Source organism: Eutrigla gurnardus (genome assembly GCF_963514095.1).
Source record: "Eutrigla gurnardus genome assembly, chromosome: 17".
Classification (NCBI taxonomy): Eukaryota; Metazoa; Chordata; class Actinopteri; order Perciformes; family Triglidae; genus Eutrigla; species Eutrigla gurnardus.
In genome coordinates this window covers 18,808,195-18,829,806 of record NC_139928.1, presented here as the reverse complement: position 1 = coordinate 18,829,806, position 21,612 = coordinate 18,808,195, and the positions used below count along the sequence as shown (strand labels likewise).

The following is a 21,612-nucleotide window of genomic DNA, read 5'->3' as shown; positions in this document are numbered from 1 at the left end:
TTTCATTTCTTCTTCCAAAATCCAATAAAATCACTGACAACTTAAGCAATGATGCATCTTTATTTCAGGCAGGAATTAAAGCTCTCCATTTGACAAATATTCTTTTTTTTTTTCCTTCCCAAAAATATAAAAATACTTTGACTGGATGACACACAGAAAGCAATACATTTTAAGGCAAACATGTGCAGGCAGCATTAGCTCAGGCAGTTCAGTGCAGAGATGAACAGGTGATCGGCATGCTCAGCTACCGGGAACACAGATATGTTGAACTCCATCACTGCTGGAATGTTACTGAAGCTCAAAACACCGAAGCGGAGACGAGGGGAGCACACTTTGGACAGAAACACGTATTTTCTTTTCTGCGTTCACGGTGACATGTTGCAGTCCCTGAGAAAAAGACGATGTTACAATACAAGCTTGTTCAGTTTACTCTTTCTTTAACAATGATCACCACATTTGTGCTTTTCTACTGAATATACCCCGACCCACGAGGAGCTTTAGACAGATATTCTTCAAATATAAGAGCATCTTCTGCCTCAAACACATCTTTGGTATTTCTGCTCATGCCTTCCACCATAACGCAACAATATCATCCATAATATAAACGTCTTGCTCGATAGATTAATACTGTTTGTACTTTGAGGGAGTAAACTCTTCTCTTGGAAGTCTTGTACGATATGAAGTCTGCATGTTAAGACACAAAATGCTGACGCTCTGCTCACTTCAGGCTGTAATAAGATCCTGGAATAGCAGATGGCCAGTGGCACATGCTTTGGTAATATGTTACATGATAACCAAAAAAAACACAATTTGTATTATCTCATTTCACAAAAACAGACAATGGAAAAAATAACTTTATCGACATCAAGCTCTGCTACGAGTCCCGTCATCACAAGGGATCGTCGTCTTTGTTTGGACCCGGGTCACTGAGGCAGCGGGATAGTTTCAGTGTCTCCTCCCGGTCCTCCTGGTCCTCCTGGTCCTCCCGGTCCTCCCGGTCCTCCCGGTCTTTGGCTGTCTGCTCGTTCAACAGGCCGACGACATCCTGAGGGGTGGGATCCGGCTGAGCCGCGTGGCTGTCGGTGTCATCGTAGGTGTAAACCTTGTGTTCTGGTGGACAGATACAGCGAAGCGTCATATTAAAGCAGAGTGAGAGGAACTATTTCCTCTTATGACGAGATCAATTCTCACCTGGTTCGAAGCAGACTTTTCTCACTGGCGGGGTTTCCTGGCGGTTTGCAGGGACTGTGAGGTAGTGACTCATCTGCACAGAGACACAGAGAAACGGTGAATGACAGTGAATCACCACCACAAATAATGACATCCACAGCTCTCATGCTGAAACACCATGAACTCACCCTCCTCTCCATCTCCACCCGCTGCTTCCTGAAGCGAACTTCACTCACGTTGTCCTCAAACGGGTCGATCATCAGGTCGTGTCTGCTGTAGGAACGGAGCTGGAGGGAAGAAACCACAGCATCAGAAACACATTCATTTACTTTTACATGCAGCAACACATCAGAACCGTTTCCCCACCCTCTGTCTGGTCTTCTGCAGGTTGTTTCGCAGAATCTTTCTGATTTCCTGCTCACGACTCTTGGAGATGCTCGGGATGGCCCGTCCTCTGGCCGGACCTCTGGGCTGAATGTTTCTGTGGAGACACGCATCATCAGTCCTGCTGAAGGCTTCCAACAGAAATCACTACATGAGCATCTTCTGTGATGCCTGATTTGAATACTTCATAGTAAACGGATGAAGTACATGACAAGGAAAAGGAAAATGTAGTAGTTTTGGTCCCGACTTCTTGGTGGGTAACCACTGATATGTATTATGGCTAAAAGTTATGTTCTTTGCTTCTGCAGTAAATAATAAAAAAAAAACATAATATAGGATATCTCGCTTGGTCCAGCTCCTGTGTTTTATAATATTTAGAATCAGGTTTACTGCCATGTAAGGAATTTGCCGTGGTATTTTGATAATTAATAATAAACACGTTGGGTGAAAAAAAAGAGAATTACAAATAGAAAGATTAACAATAAAACAAAGTAACTGTAAAGTTGTTGAGAGGATAGAAAGTGAGTCAGAAAGGAGTCACATAAATGATATTTTAAATGGTTGGTTCATCCCCAAAAATAAAAAATAAGCATACATGAACGTCTGGTTTGCCACCTGAGTAGGAAGTCCTGTCAGGACACTTACTGCATGGAGACGGAGGACACCATGGGGGGCAGCCGGGCGGCGCTGCCGCTCTCCACCAGCATCATGGCCTGTTTCATCTCCATCTTGTTGTAGAAGGAGATGAGCTGAGGCTCGGTGGAGCGCTCGCCCGTGATCAGCCACTTCTTCACGTAGGCCTTGTTGAAGCGGTTCAGCCTGAGAACAGAACGTCATGTCAAATATGGAGGTAAATATTACATCAGATGAGGGAACATCTTCGACACAAAACTGTGTTTTTAACCACAACAACAACATCCATCCATCCATTTTCTACCCTCATAAAAGTCGGTAACAGAGAGAAGAAAAGGACCCTACTTGTCTTTCCAGTGATGATGTCCATAATGTCCACAGACGTCTTCGATTCCAGTCAGGAGATGATCCAGGAACTGAAGACAAAATGAGGATTTATATGCTGAAAACAGAGGTTTCATATTCCTTTTATGTCTTACTATAACTCTGTTATATGTGGTAGGAACTAAAGTAATTAATTACTGATCCCACCTGGGTGTGAATCTCCTCATTAATTGATCTTTTGCTCTCCTTCTTCTTCTTCACGGCCAGAAGCTCCACCAGAGGCCTGATGGTCATCCCCTGGACACAGAAACAGGGAGTGAGGTCAGTTCCTTGGTTTTTTCCCTCCAAATATCTTACATTTTGAAGAATAAGTGAATGGGTGAACTTAATTCCTGTCTGCTTATTTCTGCATTCTTTCCAACTCATGCCAAACAAATGATGATGTCACCTGCACAATGACGGTGAAGAAGATGACCGTGATGATGGCGGTGAGGAAGAGGTTCCTCATCTCGTTCTCGGTCAGCAGGAACCCCAGCGAGAAGGCGATGGCACCTCGCAGGCCACCGTAGGCCACGATGAACTGGTCCTTCTTGGTCAGCTTCACGATACGGAATTTATTGATGATGAACGTGAGGCCGACCACTCCTGAAAGACGCCCAGAAAACAACATAATGCAGTTTATAAAGAAGAGGGAGAAAGAAAAATGTGTTTCTTTTTCCAGAAAAAGGACAAAAAATCTGAAAAATCTGGGGTTTTACTGACCCAGAACTCTGGACACCAGACAGAGGGCGACAGTGGAGAGGATGAAGGTCCAGTTCCAGGCGTGAGGACCAGCCACTGTGGAAACACCGAGGAAGATGAAGATGAGAGTCTCGCTCACGCTGCTCCACATCTTCAGGAAGTATTTGATGGTGGTGTACGACTTGTGCGAGATGTTGGCCTCCACGTACGGCCGCATCATCACGCCACACGATATCAGCCTGACAGGGACGGAAACAAAGAGCATCTAACCAGACGATCAAGATGATGACAAACCCAACATGTTCAGCTCAGATTCACAAGCTACTCCAATGTAAAGCTCAACTCAGCATCCATCTTTCCGAGGCTTCATTTGAACCCTGAATGCATCACAGCGGCTGAGACCAGGATGTCCCACTTCTAAGACTCCTTCAAACGCAGCCTTCTTTCCCCGGATTCAGAGACTCTGACTGAGGGATCCTTCACGGTCCAACTTATCCCAGCATTCACTGGTTGACGACGGGATTTTAATCACCATGGTAACAGCAGAATACACTTTCACCTGAGAAATATATCATGTGGCGTCGGCATATCCTCCATCGTAATATAAACTCAAAAGAATAAAATATGATCTCTGGCTCCATTTTTAATCAGATAATGTTAGTTATCTCTTATTTGCTCTACCACGGCTGGTTGCTAGGCAACAGGAGTGGCGAAGGCCAGACCGTTTCATTTCAGAGACCGCTCAGTACGTTACATCTACATATGGCGCCGGTCCTCTGTTCTACAGGAGCCCAGAACAGACAAACCAAACCCTGGCTCGAGACAGGGCCATGTGGTTCTCCTGCACGTTTGGCACATGGGAGAAGTTTCAGTTGGTTGCAGTTTGTAACCTCAACGCTAGATGTCGCCAAATCCTACACACCGAGGCGGCCCTTTGACATGTTAGTGATCTCCTGCTTCAAGCCTTTATGCTAAGCTAAGCTAACTGCCTCTAGCTTCAAACTGAACACCAACCAAGTACAACTCACGACATGATCCCCGACAGGTGGAAGACCTCGGCAGACAGGTACGCCATGTAGCTGTAGAGGAAAACGAACAGCGGCTCGATGACCCGGGTGTGCGAGGTGAAGCGGGAGGTAAAGGCTCCCAGGATGCCGTAGATGGCTCCCACCATGATTCCTCCCAGAGAAACCACGAAGAAGCAGACGACGCCGAGGAGGGCGTCGACCACGGTCACGGTCCCCGCGTGAGAAAACTCCTCGAACAGGTGATACAGAACCTGCAGAGAGAAGAACACCTGGACTCACTCTCTTATCACGCTAGCTAAGTGCACGAGGTTGTGCTTCTTCCTCTTCTTTGCAAACTTCCCTAACTCCCTCCCTCCTTTCATTCCTTCTTTCTTTACTTTCTGGCTTCCTTCCTTCTTTCCTTCCTTCCTTCCTTCCTTCCTTTCAGTCTTCCTTCCTTCCTTCCTTTCCATCCTTGCCTCTTTCGTTCATTAATTCCTATTTTCCTTTCATCCTTTCTCCCTTCCATCTTTCCTTTCAGTCTTCCTTCCTTCCTTTCAGTCTTCCTTCCTTCCGTCTTCTTTCCATCCTTCCTTCCTTCCTTCCTTCCTTCCTTTCAGTCACCCTTCCTTCCTTCCCATCCTTGCCTCTTTAGTTAATTAATTCCTATTTTCGTTTCATCCTTCCTTACTTAGCTCCTTCTTTGGTTTTTCCTCCCTTTCTGACTTCCTTCCTACCTTCTTTCCTTTCAGCCTTCCTTCCTTCCGTTTTCTTTCCATCCTTCCTTCCGTTTTCTTTCCATCCTTCCTTCCTTTCCATCCTTGCCTCTTTCATTCATTAATTCCTATTTTCCTTTCATCCTTCCTCCCTTCCATCTTTCCTTTCAGTCTTCTTTCTTTCTTTCCTTCCTTCCTTCCTTCCTTCCTTCCTTCCTTCCTTCCTTCCATCCTTCCTTCCTAGAAGTATTATTTTTCAAGCAAAAACTGCCTGCATTTCTACTTCCTGTTATATAAGAAGGATACAATAGATTTAATAGCCTGCTATTAAATCCTGAACTAGAAATGTGTTGAGATGTGTTGTTTAACTTGTTTGCAGATGTAATGCAGAATCATACAGAAAGGATGTGAGTGAAGAATGTTTGAATGTAAAATGTAACCAGAAACTCACCACAGTGACGGCGTCGTTGAGCAGCGACTCCCCGAACACGAGGATGTACAGCAGCTCGTTGATGTGGATCTCCTCGAACACGGCGAGGACGGCCACGGGGTCCACGGCCGAGACGATGGTGCCGAACAGCAGGCAGGACAGCAGGTCAAAGTTGGCCAGCTGGGCGCCTTCCAGCCGGCACACGCCGTAGATCATCCCGCCGATGAAGAAGGTGTTCCACAGGGTCCCCACCACGGCGAACACCAGGATGGTGCCCATGTTCTCCGTGAAGGGCCGGATGGGCAGGAAGTAGCCGGCATCGAGGATGATGGGAGGCAGCAGGTAGAAGAAGAAGAGCTTGGTGTCGAGGATGGGCGCTTCCTCTCGGATGGCTTTGATGATGCCGCCCACCAGCAGGCCCACGCCGATCAGCAGGCAACTCTCCGGGACGACGCTGGACACTCTGGGAATGATGTGAAAACCTGCACAGAGAGGAAGATTTTAACTTTTTATTCATGAAAACTTTCACTTTGAATCCTTCTCACAAAGAAACCATGATGAATAATCTGTTTTCTGAAGCCTCGTTTTATGTTATCACTCAGAATTTGGGTCGTTTTAATCTCCTATTTGCAACTGATGCTTTTTTTTTTTGCAGGCTATTAAATCCAAACAGAATGAAACCACTTTATTCATTTTCCTTTTAGACAAATGTGGTTATTAAATTCCCTTTATTATACGATGTCTCTGCACTCTTTCTTGATCCTGTTCACTTTGTGCTTCCATTACAGGCAGTTTTCCAAGTATAGATCATTAATCATGTGATCACTTATTTTACTCCTAAATCTGCTCTTTGGATATTTTAAAATGTAATTCTCTAACATTGATTTAAAACAAAAAGCGTGGTTCCCACATCACAAATTGCTGCTTTTCTCTGTGAGCTCTGATACACGAGATACAAACATACTACCTGCAGGATGAATCATTAATGAACTAAATGCACGAGAGCATGTTTTATAAGCAGTGGTTATAAGTAAATAAATATGGTACAACAGGACAGGATGACGCCGCAGGACATAAAAAGACATTTTAAACATTAATGTGTATGAAGTGGAAGTTATGTGGTGATACATCACTGTGTGCATTAGAGCTGCAGTCTGGGATGAGAATAAAAGAGGATGCACTTAGTCAGTTGTACTCACTGCAACGTCCTCATGAAATATAAAACACGCTCCTGTTCCTGTTTCTAGGAAACAAAAGGCTGAACAAATATAAACTGTAATATATATATATATATATATATTCACACATATATATAGTTTAATCTGCATTTAACTGGGAACTCTTCAAGCTCAATCATAAAACCACAAGTAGCATCAACATGAAGGGTTAACTAAAGGGCCGATCCAGTGAGCTGATGCCGAACAGAATGTTGTCAATGCTCCTTTATAGTTGTCATATTTGTGCGTTTGTCTCTCGGCTGAATGAGGCCTTGACCTCCCGGGTCATGTGACTCGGGGTCGAGCTCGCTGTCGGGGGCGTTCCTCTGCGTGGTTTGATGCAGTCGGTGGTGCCGTGTGCAGCCGCCTCGCCCCCTCTCCGACTCCGGGTGACACTGGGATCTTTGTAATCTAGCAGTGCATTAGGACAGGAAGTGGGACCGGCCCTCGTAGACAGCAGCTGGCCAGAACAGATAAAGGGTTGCAGCGCTTCGCTCGGCCAACAACAAACCAACGGAAGACTCCTCCAGCCAACAGAATCACCACCAACCACCATTCATCTCGGTAGCATATAATAAAGAATAAGTCTTTAACGGCCGTGTATGAGAACCAAACGTGGCTGTGATGAAGTCTGCACCGCGGACGCCAAAGTCACGATACATCCGTGATAAATCAGTCAATATTGTATCTGATGAGTGTGGTATGAATCAAAGATTAGACCATAACGTAGATAAAATTCACACGAAACTAACTTTAACAGATAAAGGAATTAATAAAATGTTATTTTGTGATTTTCTGAACATAGAGAGTCTGGTTGGCGGCTGGTCAAAATGTCTTGGGTGGGTGGGATCACTAAAAAAACACAGAATACAACATAACTACAACGACGAGAGTATGAATACTCAAAGTAATTAAACATATGCAAGATAATATGACATAATATACTATATGTCTTCAAAATAAGAAGAGCTGATTGAGCCTGTTGTGTCCAGAGTTTCTGCTCTAAACATTAGTGTCAAAGCTAAAGGTCAGAGGTGACTTTTCTTTTAGAAATGACCACAGGGACACATTTAATCCCTCCAATCAGTCTCAACAACTGCTGTGAAACCTCTCTCCCTGCCAGGGCTGAATTTAAAATAATCCATCAACAGGCCGACAGGCGCTCGCTCCGTCAGGCTCGTCCTAAAATAAAACATGGTGTGTGGGAAACATAACTGTCTGCTCTCTGGAGGAGAGGAACATCCCGTCCCTGCTCATCCTCAACTGACTGCAGAGAGCAAAATGCTATATATATATATATATATATATATTTATTGTCAGTTAAAAAATAAGAGTTTGATACAACCTTCACCAACAACTATACAATGAAGATCTGCACTACTTTGTGGGATTAATAATAACATACTGACACCAAACTCCATGCAGAATTCGACCAATTTAACTTGTCTCTTAACAAACCGTCGCTTCACATTTAAATAAATCCTTGAGCTGATCCTGCTGTTCTTCTCTATTCATCCCGGTCGGATGTGTTATTATGACCATAAACCAAACACCGCACCTGACTTTCAGTTTCGTCTCACACGCATCCTTCATGTGATGATCATCCAGCCCCCATGATGCTGGAGGTGGGAGTCATTAGATCGGTGTGGCGGCAGGAAATCCTCATGTAATGTGTCACATGTGTCACTCACCAAGTTTCATGAGCAGGGCCAGGAGGATCCACAGGGAGATCTCGAAGGGCGTCCTGACGTGCTCGTAGTTGATGGAGAGGACGGGGAAAGCCTTCTTGTGAACGGTGGAGTTACTTTGGTGATGCGAGTCCTCCGGCGGATTCCTCCGCGTCTCGTTGATCCCCGAAACGACATCGCGACTCGCGGAGGCGACGGAGACGCAAACGAGCAACAAAACGACGCACGTCCAGCCCGTCAGACGCGGAGAACCGGAGCGCCTCCGCAGCTCAGCCATTTTTCAGATGGCTTGACGGCTGATCTGCTGCTGCTGCTGCTGCTCGGCTCTAGATCCGATGAAGGCGAGGATAGTAGGGGAAGCGAGCGTGGTGCGCAACAGAGATGCGCGCACTTTTACGCACAAACTCCGCAGGCATCTTAAAAGTACGCATCACTGTCTGAAAGCAATATGTTGGTATATGTTGCAAACACGCTGCTGTCCCCGGAGGGAGGGAGTTTATGGTATCAACAGCCTGCGGAGAGGAGTTGAAGCCTGCTCAGATGTTGCCTGATTGATCGCGGCTCGTTATTCTCCGAGGACTTCCAACAGGTTTCTACACGCAGCCAACATTTCTCTCACGTTCAACTCTTTTTCTCTCCAATTAAACGGGCGAGCTCGTCCGAAGCGGAGCCGGAGAGAAAGCGACACCTGCTGGAGTGGAGGACCAGACTGACCCCCAGTCAGGGAATAATGTGAATTTAATCTTAATTTACAGCTAAATACATTTCTTTTAGATTTAGAGTTTAATGACATAAAATGACTAGTTTACAATACTGCATTGTTATATTTTAAACTATTTACAAGTTATATGTTAAGGATACAGCCATTATGTAAAACATCTTCAATCATCTTAAAAGGTGCCAAACGTGAAATTTAGCCGTGTAAACATGATTCCAGTTATTCTATCAACTTCTCAAATAAAGTATAAGCTGAATGAATTGTTATTTGAAAATAGCCTGCGGCCATCGATGAGTTCAGAATAAACAAATGATTCACAGCTCGCACATCCTGTCGGCTCTCAGTTGAGAGGAATTAGGAAAACCAACAACAGTGACTGGTTCCCACAGTGTCGGAGCTCCTTCTCTGGCTGCAGTCTGGTCAACACAGAACAGAAAAATATGTGCGTATGTATGACTAACAAGTGTCATCCTATTTTAAGTTGATATGTTGAAGTTGTTTTTACATCCAGCAGACACAGAGCAACATTATCATTCATTTGGAGATGAGAAATTCATTTAAATCTAATATTCTCGCTCTCTTTTTGCACTGTTTTTGGTCTCCACCACCTCCTGAGGGAAAAACAACGTCTTTTTAACTACTAAATGCTCCACTATGTTCACCAGCTAGTCTTTAACTTTGTCTTCCTGCCGTTGGTGTTGACCAGGTCGTGTTTTTAACAGCTTGTTTCTCTGAAACAGCTTCCTGCTGCAGCCAAAAAACAAGGATGTGAAAGTGAGACTGAACCCAAAGAGTCTAAACTCGCCCATTTTTATCAAATCAAATCAAATTGTAATCCGTCTTGTAACTGTACGGTGCTCTAACTGCCATTTAACTGAGAATCTATAATGCTGTTTCTCAGAGGAAAAGCTTGTTCTGCCGAATAGTGACGACAAATGAGTGTGAAATATGAATACAGTTCTCATTCTCGTCTGAAAATGTATCCATTGATGTTAAAGGACGTTGACTTTCACCTCGCGGGGAAATCACTTCCCCGTCTGAGGTTCATCCACATGAGTCGCTCCTTTCAGATTGTTCAGTCGCCCAACACGTTTCCCACCAAACGTTTCCACATGGATGAAGCCTGAGAACCACAGCGATGTTTTAATATTTCATCAGGATACACAAGTCTGCACACAAATCTGTGATCATATTCATCAATTTATCAAATTTATTATGACACGGAGTAAATGGTTTGAATGCCTTTTAGGGAAATTTTACATTTACAGACATTTCCTTTATTAATTTGTAGTACAAACATGACATTTTAATTGAACAAACTGAAGAGACCCTGATTAAAACAGCCTTTTTTAAGCTCCTTATAGTTTGCTTCGTAAATATTATATATACTATTGACTGAACTGACATATTTAGAAGGAAAGGTGCATGTTTGTGACTCTTATCAACAAATACATCAAGGTTGTGTGCTGAGAAAACTCCCTGCATCATTTTAATGGATTTTCTATTAGATTTACAAATAAAATACTAATTTACTGAATTAAAATACAATCACTGGTTAAATTAAAAGCAACCTGCAGAGTGATCAACTACAGGCTCACTCATATTTGTTTATAAATGCTGACATTGCAAATAAAAGTGTGAATACTTTGACCAGGTGACAAACCTTCCTGCTGGGACTGAACAACGAGTCCCATTTTCCTGCTGGGATACTTAGACTTCCCTTCCATCAACACCACCAACACATGACCTCTCCTCCTCCTCCGTCACAGACCTTCTTCACACGTACACAAACAAACAATCATTCACATGCAGCGCCCACAGAGCTGCTCACTGATCCCAGGCAGCCGGACGTTTCAGCTGGACCCTCGCTGCCATCTGCCTGGCGCTGTATAGAGACACTCCCATCCCCACTGTGGCCATCGTCATGGCGATGGGGTCGACGAGACTGCTCTGTGGCTGCATGCGGACCTCACCTGAGACCTGCCTCTGCAGACAGGACGAACACAGACAGTAGGATACACACAGAGCAGCTGATGTCTGTAGACGGACTTTTTTTTTTAAGTTGAGCGTGTTAGTGGAGGTGGAAATAAATCACTTTGCTTCAATAAAATTGAGTTAAGTTCAGTTAAAAATGTCAGATTTGAAATGGTAGAAACCAGACTCTCTTATGTGGAGTCAGATCAGGTTATATAAGAATAACCTCCCGAGACTTGCTGCATCAGCTCTCTGTAAAATATTCATTCACTGCTCCTTCCTCAATTTTAAAGCATTTCTATAAATTATGTACGAAAATCAGTCAAGTTTTAACTTTCACTGAGTGGATTTGTGATAGTAATAATATTTCTCTGTGTGAAATTATACATTTGGAGGAATAAAATGTTCCAGCTATAAATAATAAAACATTCAGTCAGAAATAAAAGCGTGACCCACCTGGAGGAGACGGAAGTATCCTGGTGTCAGTCTCCCCAGTCTGATGATCATTTCTGCTGCTGGAGCTTCTCAGACCAGCCGACAACCTTCCTGCAGGGTAAAGCATCATCACTCATCCAGACTTCATCTTTTATAAATTACAATTTCAACGCTTCGCTTGAGTAGTATTGTACATCAGTAGTTCTTCAACCTTTTGGTTTGACTCATAAAAAAAGATGCTTCTAAATTTGAGCAATTTCTCCTCTCAGATTATTTTATGTAAATATATTTTTAAGGATCTTAAGAGTAAACCTACCTAGGATTCTGTAGTACATAAATGCCTATAGCAGAAATAACTTATTTCTTCTAGCCTGTCGCAGCCTAAGGCGTGTCACTGAATTAATTTTCATCTTTCCATCGTAACTCATTTCACTTTAAAGTCATACTCTAAACAATACAATAATCAAGCCTTTCCACAACAGAACGTTGCACGTTGTCTCCAGTAAAATACCATTAAATACAGTTTCTATCCCTCTGTGTTAAACAATTCATAAACAGTCACAATCAAGCAAAAAATATCTCATTCTAATTGAAGAAACATGACATTTCTAGTGTTTAAAATCAACTTAAAAAACTACATTGATTCGATTTAAATGTCTTTGAAATGTAAATATATAAAACCAAGTTAAGTATAAACAATTTTTCAAGTTGTACCAAATAAACCATGAAGAGTTATTCATCAGTGTCGAGGGGAAACAAAGTCTGTCTCACAGTTTGAAGTTCACGGGTCCTCTGGGAGTTGACGAGCATCCATCAACGCTCACCCTCATCGACGGCTGCAGCAGCTCAGCACCCGCAGACAGACAGACAGACAGACAGGCAGACAGACAGGCATGTGAAGCCCCTCAGCAGCCTGAACAAACAGTGGCAGCCTGTCGTACTGGAGAGGCTCCTGTGCGTCCCCGCTCTTTTGTACGGTGTGAGCGTCCCGGTCCGCCGGGGCTCAACGGGCTCAACACACACTCACAAAGCTGCGTGGAAAGCCTGTCAGAGGTGATCTGGTCATCCGGCCGGTAAGAGGAGCGAGAGCAGAGAGAGAAGAAGAAGAAGAGCCTCTGTGCAGCATGTTGCACGCTTGAAGGAACATGTGTGTTAATGCGATGCAGTGACTTATGTAACCCAGAAACACTGGAGAACAAATACTTTTCATCAGATGGACTGAATGATATTCGGGTGCCACAGCTGTCGGACACAAAGTCACCTTTTGGCATGAGGATTATTGGACATAATTAGACCTTTTTATGCTTAAAATAATCTAATGGTGGTTATTTTGATGTTACATAAGGTTTACATGAAGCCACACTGATTGTTCAGGATCTCAATATGTTGTTGGAGAATTAATCATCGTTTAAAGTCTATGTTTAATGATGTGGATTTTATGCAAGAAAGGTTTAAAAATCAAATAACCTTATCTGGAAAACATGTATGTTGTTTTCTCAATATATATGAGTTTTAACAGTTGTACTGGGGATCAGACATGCTGAAATAAAAGGGGGATTGGAGGCGGACTAGACTACAAGGACTGGATTGTGAGAGTGACCTCATGTCTGCATTTGCTGCCAACAGTTCAGTATGTACAGATGATGGGAATGAATTAGAGGCAACTATTCATGTTCAACATGTTAAAGTGCTGTTTATTTAGTTTAGTGTTGGGTTTACAGTAAATCCTACGGGATAGACTAAAGCTGCGTGTATCAAACATCAGTCTTTTGCGGTGCTGAGGTACTCTGGGTCCTGCGTCGTCGCTCCCACTTCGTCCTGACCTGCAGTCTTGATGGAAGTTCTGGCCAGCGTCACTTTCACTCCGGCGGGCCCCTGAGCACCCGTCCTCTCCACGGACATCACCTGTCCCATGAAATGCTGAAACAAACAGCAAAACAAATCACCAGTGAGTGTGTCTCCTTGTTGTCACCAGCTGGTGAGTTTAAAGGCACAATGAGAAGGATTTTCCTCACAATGTATGTTTTTGGCCATTTTGAAAAACCAGACAATTCATTTGTAATTAGACTTCTGAATTAAACCCTGATTTCAAGCCTAAAATCATGTTTACTCAATGCTTCAGTTGTATCTCTGCTTTTATCGGCGAGTACATAACGTTACTGTTTAAATCATTTTGAGAGTGGAGGTGCAGTTCTTCCTCTTTGCCAGTAGAGGTCAGTAAAAGTTAAAAAATAACCCTGATTCTCCTTTATCTCCTCAAGCCAAATTAGTGACTGAACAATACTATACTATAACATACTGTGTGTCAGTGAGAGACCTTTGCAGGATGAGCTGCAGTCTCCTCCTGGTTTGGTTTGGGTTCGGATGGTTCAATGTATTTTTCCCTCTGTGCTTTCACTTCCTGCACAAAACAGGCAGCATAACATAAAAATCATTGGTTCTGTGTAACATCAGTGATGACTTGAGGTTATTTCTGAGGATGATAAAGATAAAACCTTCAGGATCTCATAGTTTGAGGTCTTGGAAACGTAATTGTCCCATGATTTGACCATGAGATCTCGCTGCTTCCATTGAGACTTCATCTGCAACACAAAGACACAAAAACAAGTGTGAATCAGAGTGCAAATGATGGAGAGGAAACAAAGATGTCAGCTCTTTTTTACGTGGATTAGGCCAAATCAAATACAAATGACTAGAAAGCAATAAGGCTGCACTTTGTCAGAGCTTTACTTATACTTTTGTAAAAAATAACCCTCTAACAGACACATGTGGGATGCATGTGCCAGATATTTTTTTACCCATTTAAATTTGTGTGGTAGTTCATGAGCAAACATAAACCCACACCTACATATCACAGCCAAATCACTAGAAATCAGTTGATCTTGCTGTTAATCAAAGAAAACCTCTCCTCATCACTGAATAACCTCTCAGCACCTCTGTGTACATGAACTCCTCCTCGCCGATGTCCTCCTTCTCCTGCTGCTCCAGGATGCTGTTCTGTTCTGCCGCGACCGTCCTCGCCGTGTCCTGCGCAATCTTACAGATGGTCCTCAGAGCCTCCTCGTCGGGGCTGATCGGCCTCACGCCGTCCAAACTCAGCTCCCTGCGGATCTCGTCCCACACTTCGCCGACCTGCAGCACCATGACAGACACCTCAATGCTCGTAGTGCTTCTGTGTCTGAAACATAAGGCTTTGCTTGCCTCCGATCTCTATATGACTACTTCAACTTATCAAAGTAATACATAAACTAGTCTCGCTTTACCAGCCCCTTCTAACCTTTAGCTCCTTCATTACAAAAAAAAGCTTTTCTGTTGAGAATCTTATCTTTCAAATTATTCTGATGTCGTAAAAATGTCAAAATCCAGATGAAAATCTGTGACAATACAACTTATTTCATAACAAGCCGTGTTATTTTCTTTTCTTAATAAACAGCAGCTCTACCTTGAAGTCCAGGTATCTCCTGACGATGCTCAAGGTCACATAATGTTGAGTTGACAATCCAGGAAGGTCTTCAAAACCTGCAAATGTGACAGATAATTATTTTTCACAGCAAAGTATTAAAAGTTAAACAAATTTTACAGCATGTATAAGTCTACAGCTTCCTGGCAACATGATACAAATGGCATTCTTATTTACAGATGTTAATATATTGAATTCACTAATTCTTTAATAACTGCTTTACCGAGTTTGCAGAAGATGGAGTAGATCTTTGACCGCAGGTTCTCTGATAGTTCCAGCACTGCTGCACTCGGTGCGTTAGCAGGAAACGACAGCTGGCTGTCCGTCTGCTGATAGTGGCTGAGGATGGGCCTCTGGGGGTCTGACAGTCACAAAGGGAAAGGCAGAAAAGAGAAAGATGTATATGTATGTTGGAGTACTTCCTCTCAGACGCGTGTCAGACTGACCTGCGATCCCTCCGTGTTGGTTACGGCTGACCTTCAGCTCTTCCTCCTCGTCCCTCCACAGCTGCAGCAGCAATCTGGGAGCCGTGCGGCCGCCACCGTCCCTCCAGCTCAGGATGTGGGACAGAGTGTTGGGGTTGTCACATAACTCCAGCAGGGTGGCGAGGACGTTGCAGTGTACACATCTGGGGCTCGACTGTTGGAGAGAGACGCCGAAGCAGCACCATGTCAGTACTTCACAGTCGTTCTTCAGCTCCAGACGTTGGAAATCAATCAGCCACTTACACTGAGTAAGTCCAACAGAAGAGATGCTCCCTCTTTAGCTAAAAAGAAATCTTCCGTGGTGTAGCAGCCCACAATACAGGACCTGATGGGACACAACAAAAATCTGAACATGAACTGAATTTGATGTGGCCAGATGTAAATTGATTTTGTCCATGACAAGCGTAAATGGGGTATTTGTTGAAGTAAATAACAGTAAATAACAGTTGTGAGGTTTAGCTGAACTGACCACACACAGTCCACCGTGGAGAGGATGAGCTTGTTGTGACCCAGACCGCTGTAGAACTTGTCGGAGCCTTTCTTCAGGAAGTGAACTGCCATCTCAACTCCATCCGATCCAAACAGTTCCTGTGGTGCAACATAGCAGGACCGTCAGTGTGGACAGATGTTAGTAAAGGCTAACTGAAAGTGGAATGTTCTGATCTCAGCATCAGATAACATCTGGTTGAAAAATAACAAGGAAAAACATTTTAAAAATTCAACATCTTAGTTTAAAAGTGCCTTTATAATCTCATACCTTTCTGTGCGTGTTGTTCTCACACAGCGCTGAAAGTATAAGTTGAATATCTGTCATTATCTCCAGCGTGACTACGTCCTCCTCATCAGGACTCGCTTCCATCTGCATCAAAATCCCTGAGAAGATACAACAGGAACGCGTGTGTTGATCACCTTCATTGACATGTCAGTGTGTAGCATTTTAGGAGATCTATAGCAGATATTCACAACTATATATTCATTAGTGAATTATCATCTTAAAATAAGAATATTTGTGTTTTCGTGAGCACTGAATAGTTCCTTGAAGGCCACCGTAGTTCTCTGACACACTTGTGAAGCTGCAGTAACATGAGCCGCTTTATGGCGTTGCTCCTTTAGTAGTGTTATTACGGTAAGGATGGCTTCTGAGCCAGACTCTCTCACTCGTGACCGTTACCACAGTCTTGGAAAGGGAGGAGTGAGCAGAGGCCTTTTTCAGTGCAACCTCACCTCTACTGAATCTGACACGCTATCCCTTAAAGTAAAATGTTTCTGTTTTAATTTACCCACAAACTGGTTGATGGTTCCTTGATCACAAAGCTCCTGGTTGACCGAGTCTTCCCCTAAAGACGTCACAGATCTCAACACTCTGATACAATGCCGCATCAGAGCCTTCTTACTGCCTCGTCCCTCTCTGCCATCATGGGAGCCGGGACCAAAGAAAGCATCTGGAGGGAAAAATACTGGAATTATGAAAATTGCAATCACTTTAAAGGGGTCACAGTTAAATGCTTCCATGTGAGGGGTTTTATGGGAGTTGCATTTTAATTGTCTGTCGAAGTGTAATCCCTGAAAGCGTTTAAGTTTAAGTCCTGTAATGTTGGTGTTTGACCTTTGACCTTTGACTCTCTTCAGCTTCTGGTTTGTCTCTCCTCACAGCATCCTCACCGTGAGTAACGCACCAGTCCAGCAGGAGCAGGATACACGTGGTTCCCTGCTGGGACAGGAAGTCATCCAACATGAGCGGAGCGACGGCGGAGAGGGTGGCCAGCGCCTGCAGCCGGAGCTCCTCCAGCTGCACCGAGGACCACTGACGGGAAGCTGCCTGGCTCACCGGCGAGGCATCAGGCAGCTTCAAGAGCTGCAGCAGAGCCAGCATCACACCCTCCTGTCTATACAGCTAGGAGAAGAAAACACGGAGGGTGTTCAAAATGACACATTTATCACTACAATCACACATCACTGAGCGTGTGACTGACCTCCAGAGCACCCGAGTCCTTTGACATCAAAACCAGCAGATTCAAAAGCAACTTCTTCATTTTCAAGTCTTCGTTGTTGTAGGTGAGCTTGAGGTTGAGGACCAAAGGGTTGTGACTTTCCACTAAAACGTAAAGGAAACAATTCTGGCATCATAAATGTACTGCTAATGTACTCAAAAATGTAAATATCAAACAAAATGAAAAGGAAAGAGGCCTCACATTCTGGATATGTGACCAAATCCACCAGCTGTTTGGCAAATAAACTCTCCTGAAAATCAAAAAAACACACACATTTTACGCACCTTCTAAATAAACAGGGCAGTTATGAGAATAATCAACTATCCTGCACTCACAATAAGCAGAGAGTTGAGGTTCTCAGCGATGAGAGTTGTGATCACGAGCAGATCATTCCTGAGTTGGAGGTCAGAAGGTCGGACACCTTTCATCAGCTGGTGAGAAAAGGCTTCTTTCAGAGATCTAATGAATATATGAACAGAAAGTAAGAAAACAGAGGATGGAAAGTCATTCATTCTTGACTGATACAAATTTCAGGTTTATATCAATTTGAGGAATTTTCTTGGTCAAGTAAATAAAAGGTCATTGAATGAAATAAAGCCTAGAAGCTGGACCCATCCTCATCAGCCACACATGAAACACCGTAAAGCTCCAGGAGACACATACGTGACACACTCCAGGTTGCTGAGCTGAGCGGTGACCTGCTGGCTGCCTCTCTCCAGCAGGTTCCAGAGGATTTCAGAGGAGCGGAGCAGGACCTGACCGGACGGGTCGGGGTCGTTCATGTGGAGACAGATCGTCTCCGCTCCTCGTGCGTTCAGTATTAACGCACAGTTCATATCTGTGTAAAATAAAATGTGATTAATGTGATTGATGCTAAAACGACCCATTGACCCGCTGACATTGACACAAGGACACTTAAAAAATCACTGTTTTGATTGTTTTTCTGATTGTTATTCAGTCATGAGATGATTTATGCACTCGAGAGCTGCTACTTTATCTAATGAAGGAGGTTGGATTGACATGTCTGACAGACGCCCTCCTCCTCTACCTCAGTGTGTCCAGAATAAAAATCATCGTGACTGACCAGAGGAGCTGGAGAGGATCTGAAGGGTCTGCAGGAGCTGCAGCTTGATGGTGGGCTGGTTCTCCAGAGTGGCCATGGAGAGGAACAAGGTTTGAGCCAGGTCGCTGCGCTCCAGCAGCTGCAGCCTGTAGCCGGGAGAGGTTTGCTGAAGCCCTGCAGAAACAGATTAGTGATGCAATAAAACACAAAAGATTCAGGGATATAACAACAACACCAGTGACAAATAGTGATACAAAATTATAAGAAAAAATAAGAATAAGAAGAATTTATTAAGAACAAATATAGGAAATGATACAGGAAAAATAGCAGTTTAAGTGGAAAACAGATACTATATTAAAGAAAGATACATGCAAAAGATTGTTTAAAAAAAGAGCCAAACTGATTTCACAGTATATGTATATTAAAATGTAGTAAAAACATATCAGTTAATATCATACAAAACTGTCTAAATGAGCAAAGTGGTTTTATGGTTAAACGATGCATTTTACAATCATATTCACCAAGATGAAGAAGTCAATACTGGTTAAAAACATCATCGTGTATCAGTAAGACTCAAGAAAAAGAAGAAGGAAGTAAAAGGTAAACCATGAAAGAAAGAAACAAATGAAAAGAGAAGGAACAAGCATGCCACCACAGAAGCCATGAGAAAACCTCACTCAGTGGCAGTCTAGAAAACCGGTTGCCAGAGTGGACAGTCCGAGGCTTTGTCTTGGTGAGACGGTCCGTACCGTCGAGCAGCTGTTTGGGAGCCACACAGCTGTAGAATGATTTCACACACTCAACTATCTGCTGTCTCACTTCAGCGTGTGACACCCTCATCAGACAGCCTGCCAACAGAAACACGTCACTCGTCATCGTCAGGAACCAAAGTAAAAACTATATGAAGGATAATATGGACTTTCTTATGTCTTGCATTACAAAAAGATTCAGCCATTGCATTCAAAGTCCTGTACATCTTCAGAAGGAGCCAATGGGCCTAAAATACTGATCTTAGTATTGAGAAAATGACGAAAGCATTGTTTCTGTCTTGTCATATAACACTGCATGCCTTATGCTTCAACATACCAAATGAAAGAATGAGAATCTGTGGCTGCAAGAAGAAATTTTCAAGGCCAATCCTTTTTTTTTTAAATGGCGAATTGCAGTTGAATGTAAAACTATGAGTGATCCGTGTACCCATGTGAGAGAGGAACAGTATGACGTCCTGAGCGTACTTCAGCTCGTCGGATGCTTTCTCCTTCAAGTAGGGAAGCCTGAGATGAAGCAGAGCAGCGTGTTGATGCTCAGAACACAAAGAAAGATCATCCTTTTTTACGTGGGCTTGAAATATTTCACTTTCTTACCCACACAGTTGTAGTGCCTCACACAAAACGGGCACATATTCAGGGTGATCCGTCACTTTCTCCGCACAGATGTTGAGGATTTTGGCGATGTCCGTCAGCTCCTTCAAAAGCTTGAAATGGTTTAAGGAGTGTCAACATTTTGACAAAGCATGCACGGAGAGAGAAATCCCAAAGAGGGAAGTGATGGAGCAGAGAGTCATCATGATATATTTCTAAACAGGGAAAATGCTGACAGACAGAGTGATAAAGCTGTAAATTAGAGCCCAGGGAATAGCGTTCGGCTCCGTGTTCAGGTTGCATGAGAGCAGATCTATTTCCATCGCTGTCCCAGGGGACAGTGATGAGGACGATTTGACAATCTGCTGCAGTGTGAGATAACCTGAGAGAGATTTATTTAGGAAAAGACAGTCTGAGTTATCAGAAGGATACGAAGCCAATTTGGTTTCTTTTCAGTAGTTTCTTCAGTACAAAAAGGTGCCTCTCCTTCAAGTTAGCCTGAAGTCAAACAGAATTTACATTATAATTAAATACAACAAAACTTAAAACAGGGAAAAAGAATGTGTGGTGACGTTCAAGTTTAACTTACGGTCAAAGGATCTTCAAGAAGACGAATCACCTTACTGAGTTCAAGACTTTTAACAGTGACCTGTTGAAAAACAGATTAGTTTCACACTGTCTGTCTTCTTTGGTGATAGACAGACTTATATTCTATAATAATATATCATTATTATTAATAATAATTAATCTCCTACCCTTTTAAAGCCATTGGCCACAAGGTTGAAAATAAGCCGTTCCCTGACTGAAATATTATGAATTGCTCCTTTAAAATCAGATTGAAATTGGGGCCCTCCATAAAACAGGGCTTCAATAAAACAACAATTTTGGAACCAATTTGTGTCCAATTTCAGCTGATATTGAACTTCATTGGTGCATATTCCCATAGAAATAACCAAATTATTACACTTGCCCAGCTTGTAGTTTGATGTAATTACAGTTATAGATTATTTACATTCCCAGTGACCAGAGATTTTTATTAAATAAAATAAATGGAAAGTGGAATGTAACAAAGTACATTTAGTAGTAGTGTACTGAGTGTTTTAATGCCGTGCTATTACATTTCAGAGAGAAATATTACTTTCTTTTTTTTACTGCACTACATTTATTTGATACTTTAATTTACAGATTCATATTTTCTTTAAATAATGAACATATAAAACTCACTTTATACAGTAAATTAACTCTACTGGAAGCAGCCATACAATTAAAATTAATCTTAAATCTTACTGTTGAACCAATATTTGAACAGTAATGTATAATAATATTAAAGCCTTGTAATGTAATAACGACAGAGCCCCTTTTTGGCTATTGTTTTTATACTTTAAGTACTTTCTTGATAGTACTTTCGTCTGAGTATCTTTAAGTAAAATGTGTAAATACTTCTTCCACCACTGAAAACGCATACATGAAAATACAGAAATTGTTTACCTCTTTAACGTGCTGCTTCTTCTCCGATGTTCTTGGTCGGATAACAGGGACTTCCGGCTTTCTTCGGTACCCAACTTTCCCTGAATCCATTTCTAAAATGTCAACGACCTTCTTGCTTGAACTTCGAACTTTAAACATTGTCGGTTCATTTGAATGAACAGCTAACTTTCTACTTTCTTGCTTACATTAGCGGAGACTTTACCTCAAACCTGTTCTAGAAACGATACAAACCCGCTTTAAACACCTGTGTCTGCTCCTTTATACGCTGCCCGTGTCTGACGGCTTACGTTACTACTGTTGCCGTGGTTACTGTGTAGAAACGGCAAG

General features: G+C 42.9%; 2 protein-coding genes across 3 annotated transcripts; both read right to left on the bottom strand.

The window, feature by feature from the left end:
* Positions 1-41: 41 nt before the first annotated feature.
* Positions 42-9,296, bottom strand: slc9a1b (solute carrier family 9 member A1b). Its single transcript, XM_084032957.1, has 12 exons — positions 8,314-9,296; positions 5,427-5,887; positions 4,281-4,531; positions 3,274-3,491; positions 2,960-3,156; positions 2,719-2,808; positions 2,533-2,603; positions 2,200-2,373; positions 1,537-1,651; positions 1,359-1,457; positions 1,192-1,264; positions 42-1,110 (listed from the first exon to the last, which is right to left on the bottom strand). Exons 1-12 carry the CDS (start codon positions 8,585-8,587, stop codon positions 890-892), a joined length of 2,244 nt encoding a protein of 747 aa, XP_083889083.1. The 5' UTR covers positions 8,588-9,296; the 3' UTR covers positions 42-889.
* A 2,916-nt stretch (positions 9,297-12,212) lies between these two features.
* Positions 12,213-21,592, bottom strand: cfap69 (cilia and flagella associated protein 69). 2 transcript variants are annotated; one of them, XM_084032951.1, is made up of 23 exons: positions 21,286-21,592; positions 20,387-20,446; positions 20,230-20,295; positions 19,801-19,910; positions 19,634-19,710; positions 19,114-19,284; positions 18,458-18,610; positions 18,037-18,211; positions 17,709-17,832; positions 17,575-17,623; positions 17,356-17,477; positions 17,045-17,276; positions 16,663-16,824; positions 16,140-16,255; positions 15,852-15,970; positions 15,626-15,707; positions 15,344-15,536; positions 15,121-15,258; positions 14,880-14,956; positions 14,372-14,569; positions 13,933-14,019; positions 13,755-13,838; positions 12,213-13,357 (listed from the first exon to the last, which is right to left on the bottom strand). In XM_084032951.1, the coding sequence occupies exons 1-23, from the start codon at positions 21,421-21,423 to the stop codon at positions 13,199-13,201; spliced, it is 2,892 nt and encodes a 963-aa protein (XP_083889077.1). In that variant the 5' UTR covers positions 21,424-21,592; the 3' UTR covers positions 12,213-13,198. The 2 variants fall into 2 exon arrangements, with proteins under 2 accessions (XP_083889077.1, XP_083889078.1); XM_084032952.1 differs by having other exon boundaries at positions 19,186-19,284.
* Between the last annotated feature and the right edge of the window lie 20 nt (positions 21,593-21,612).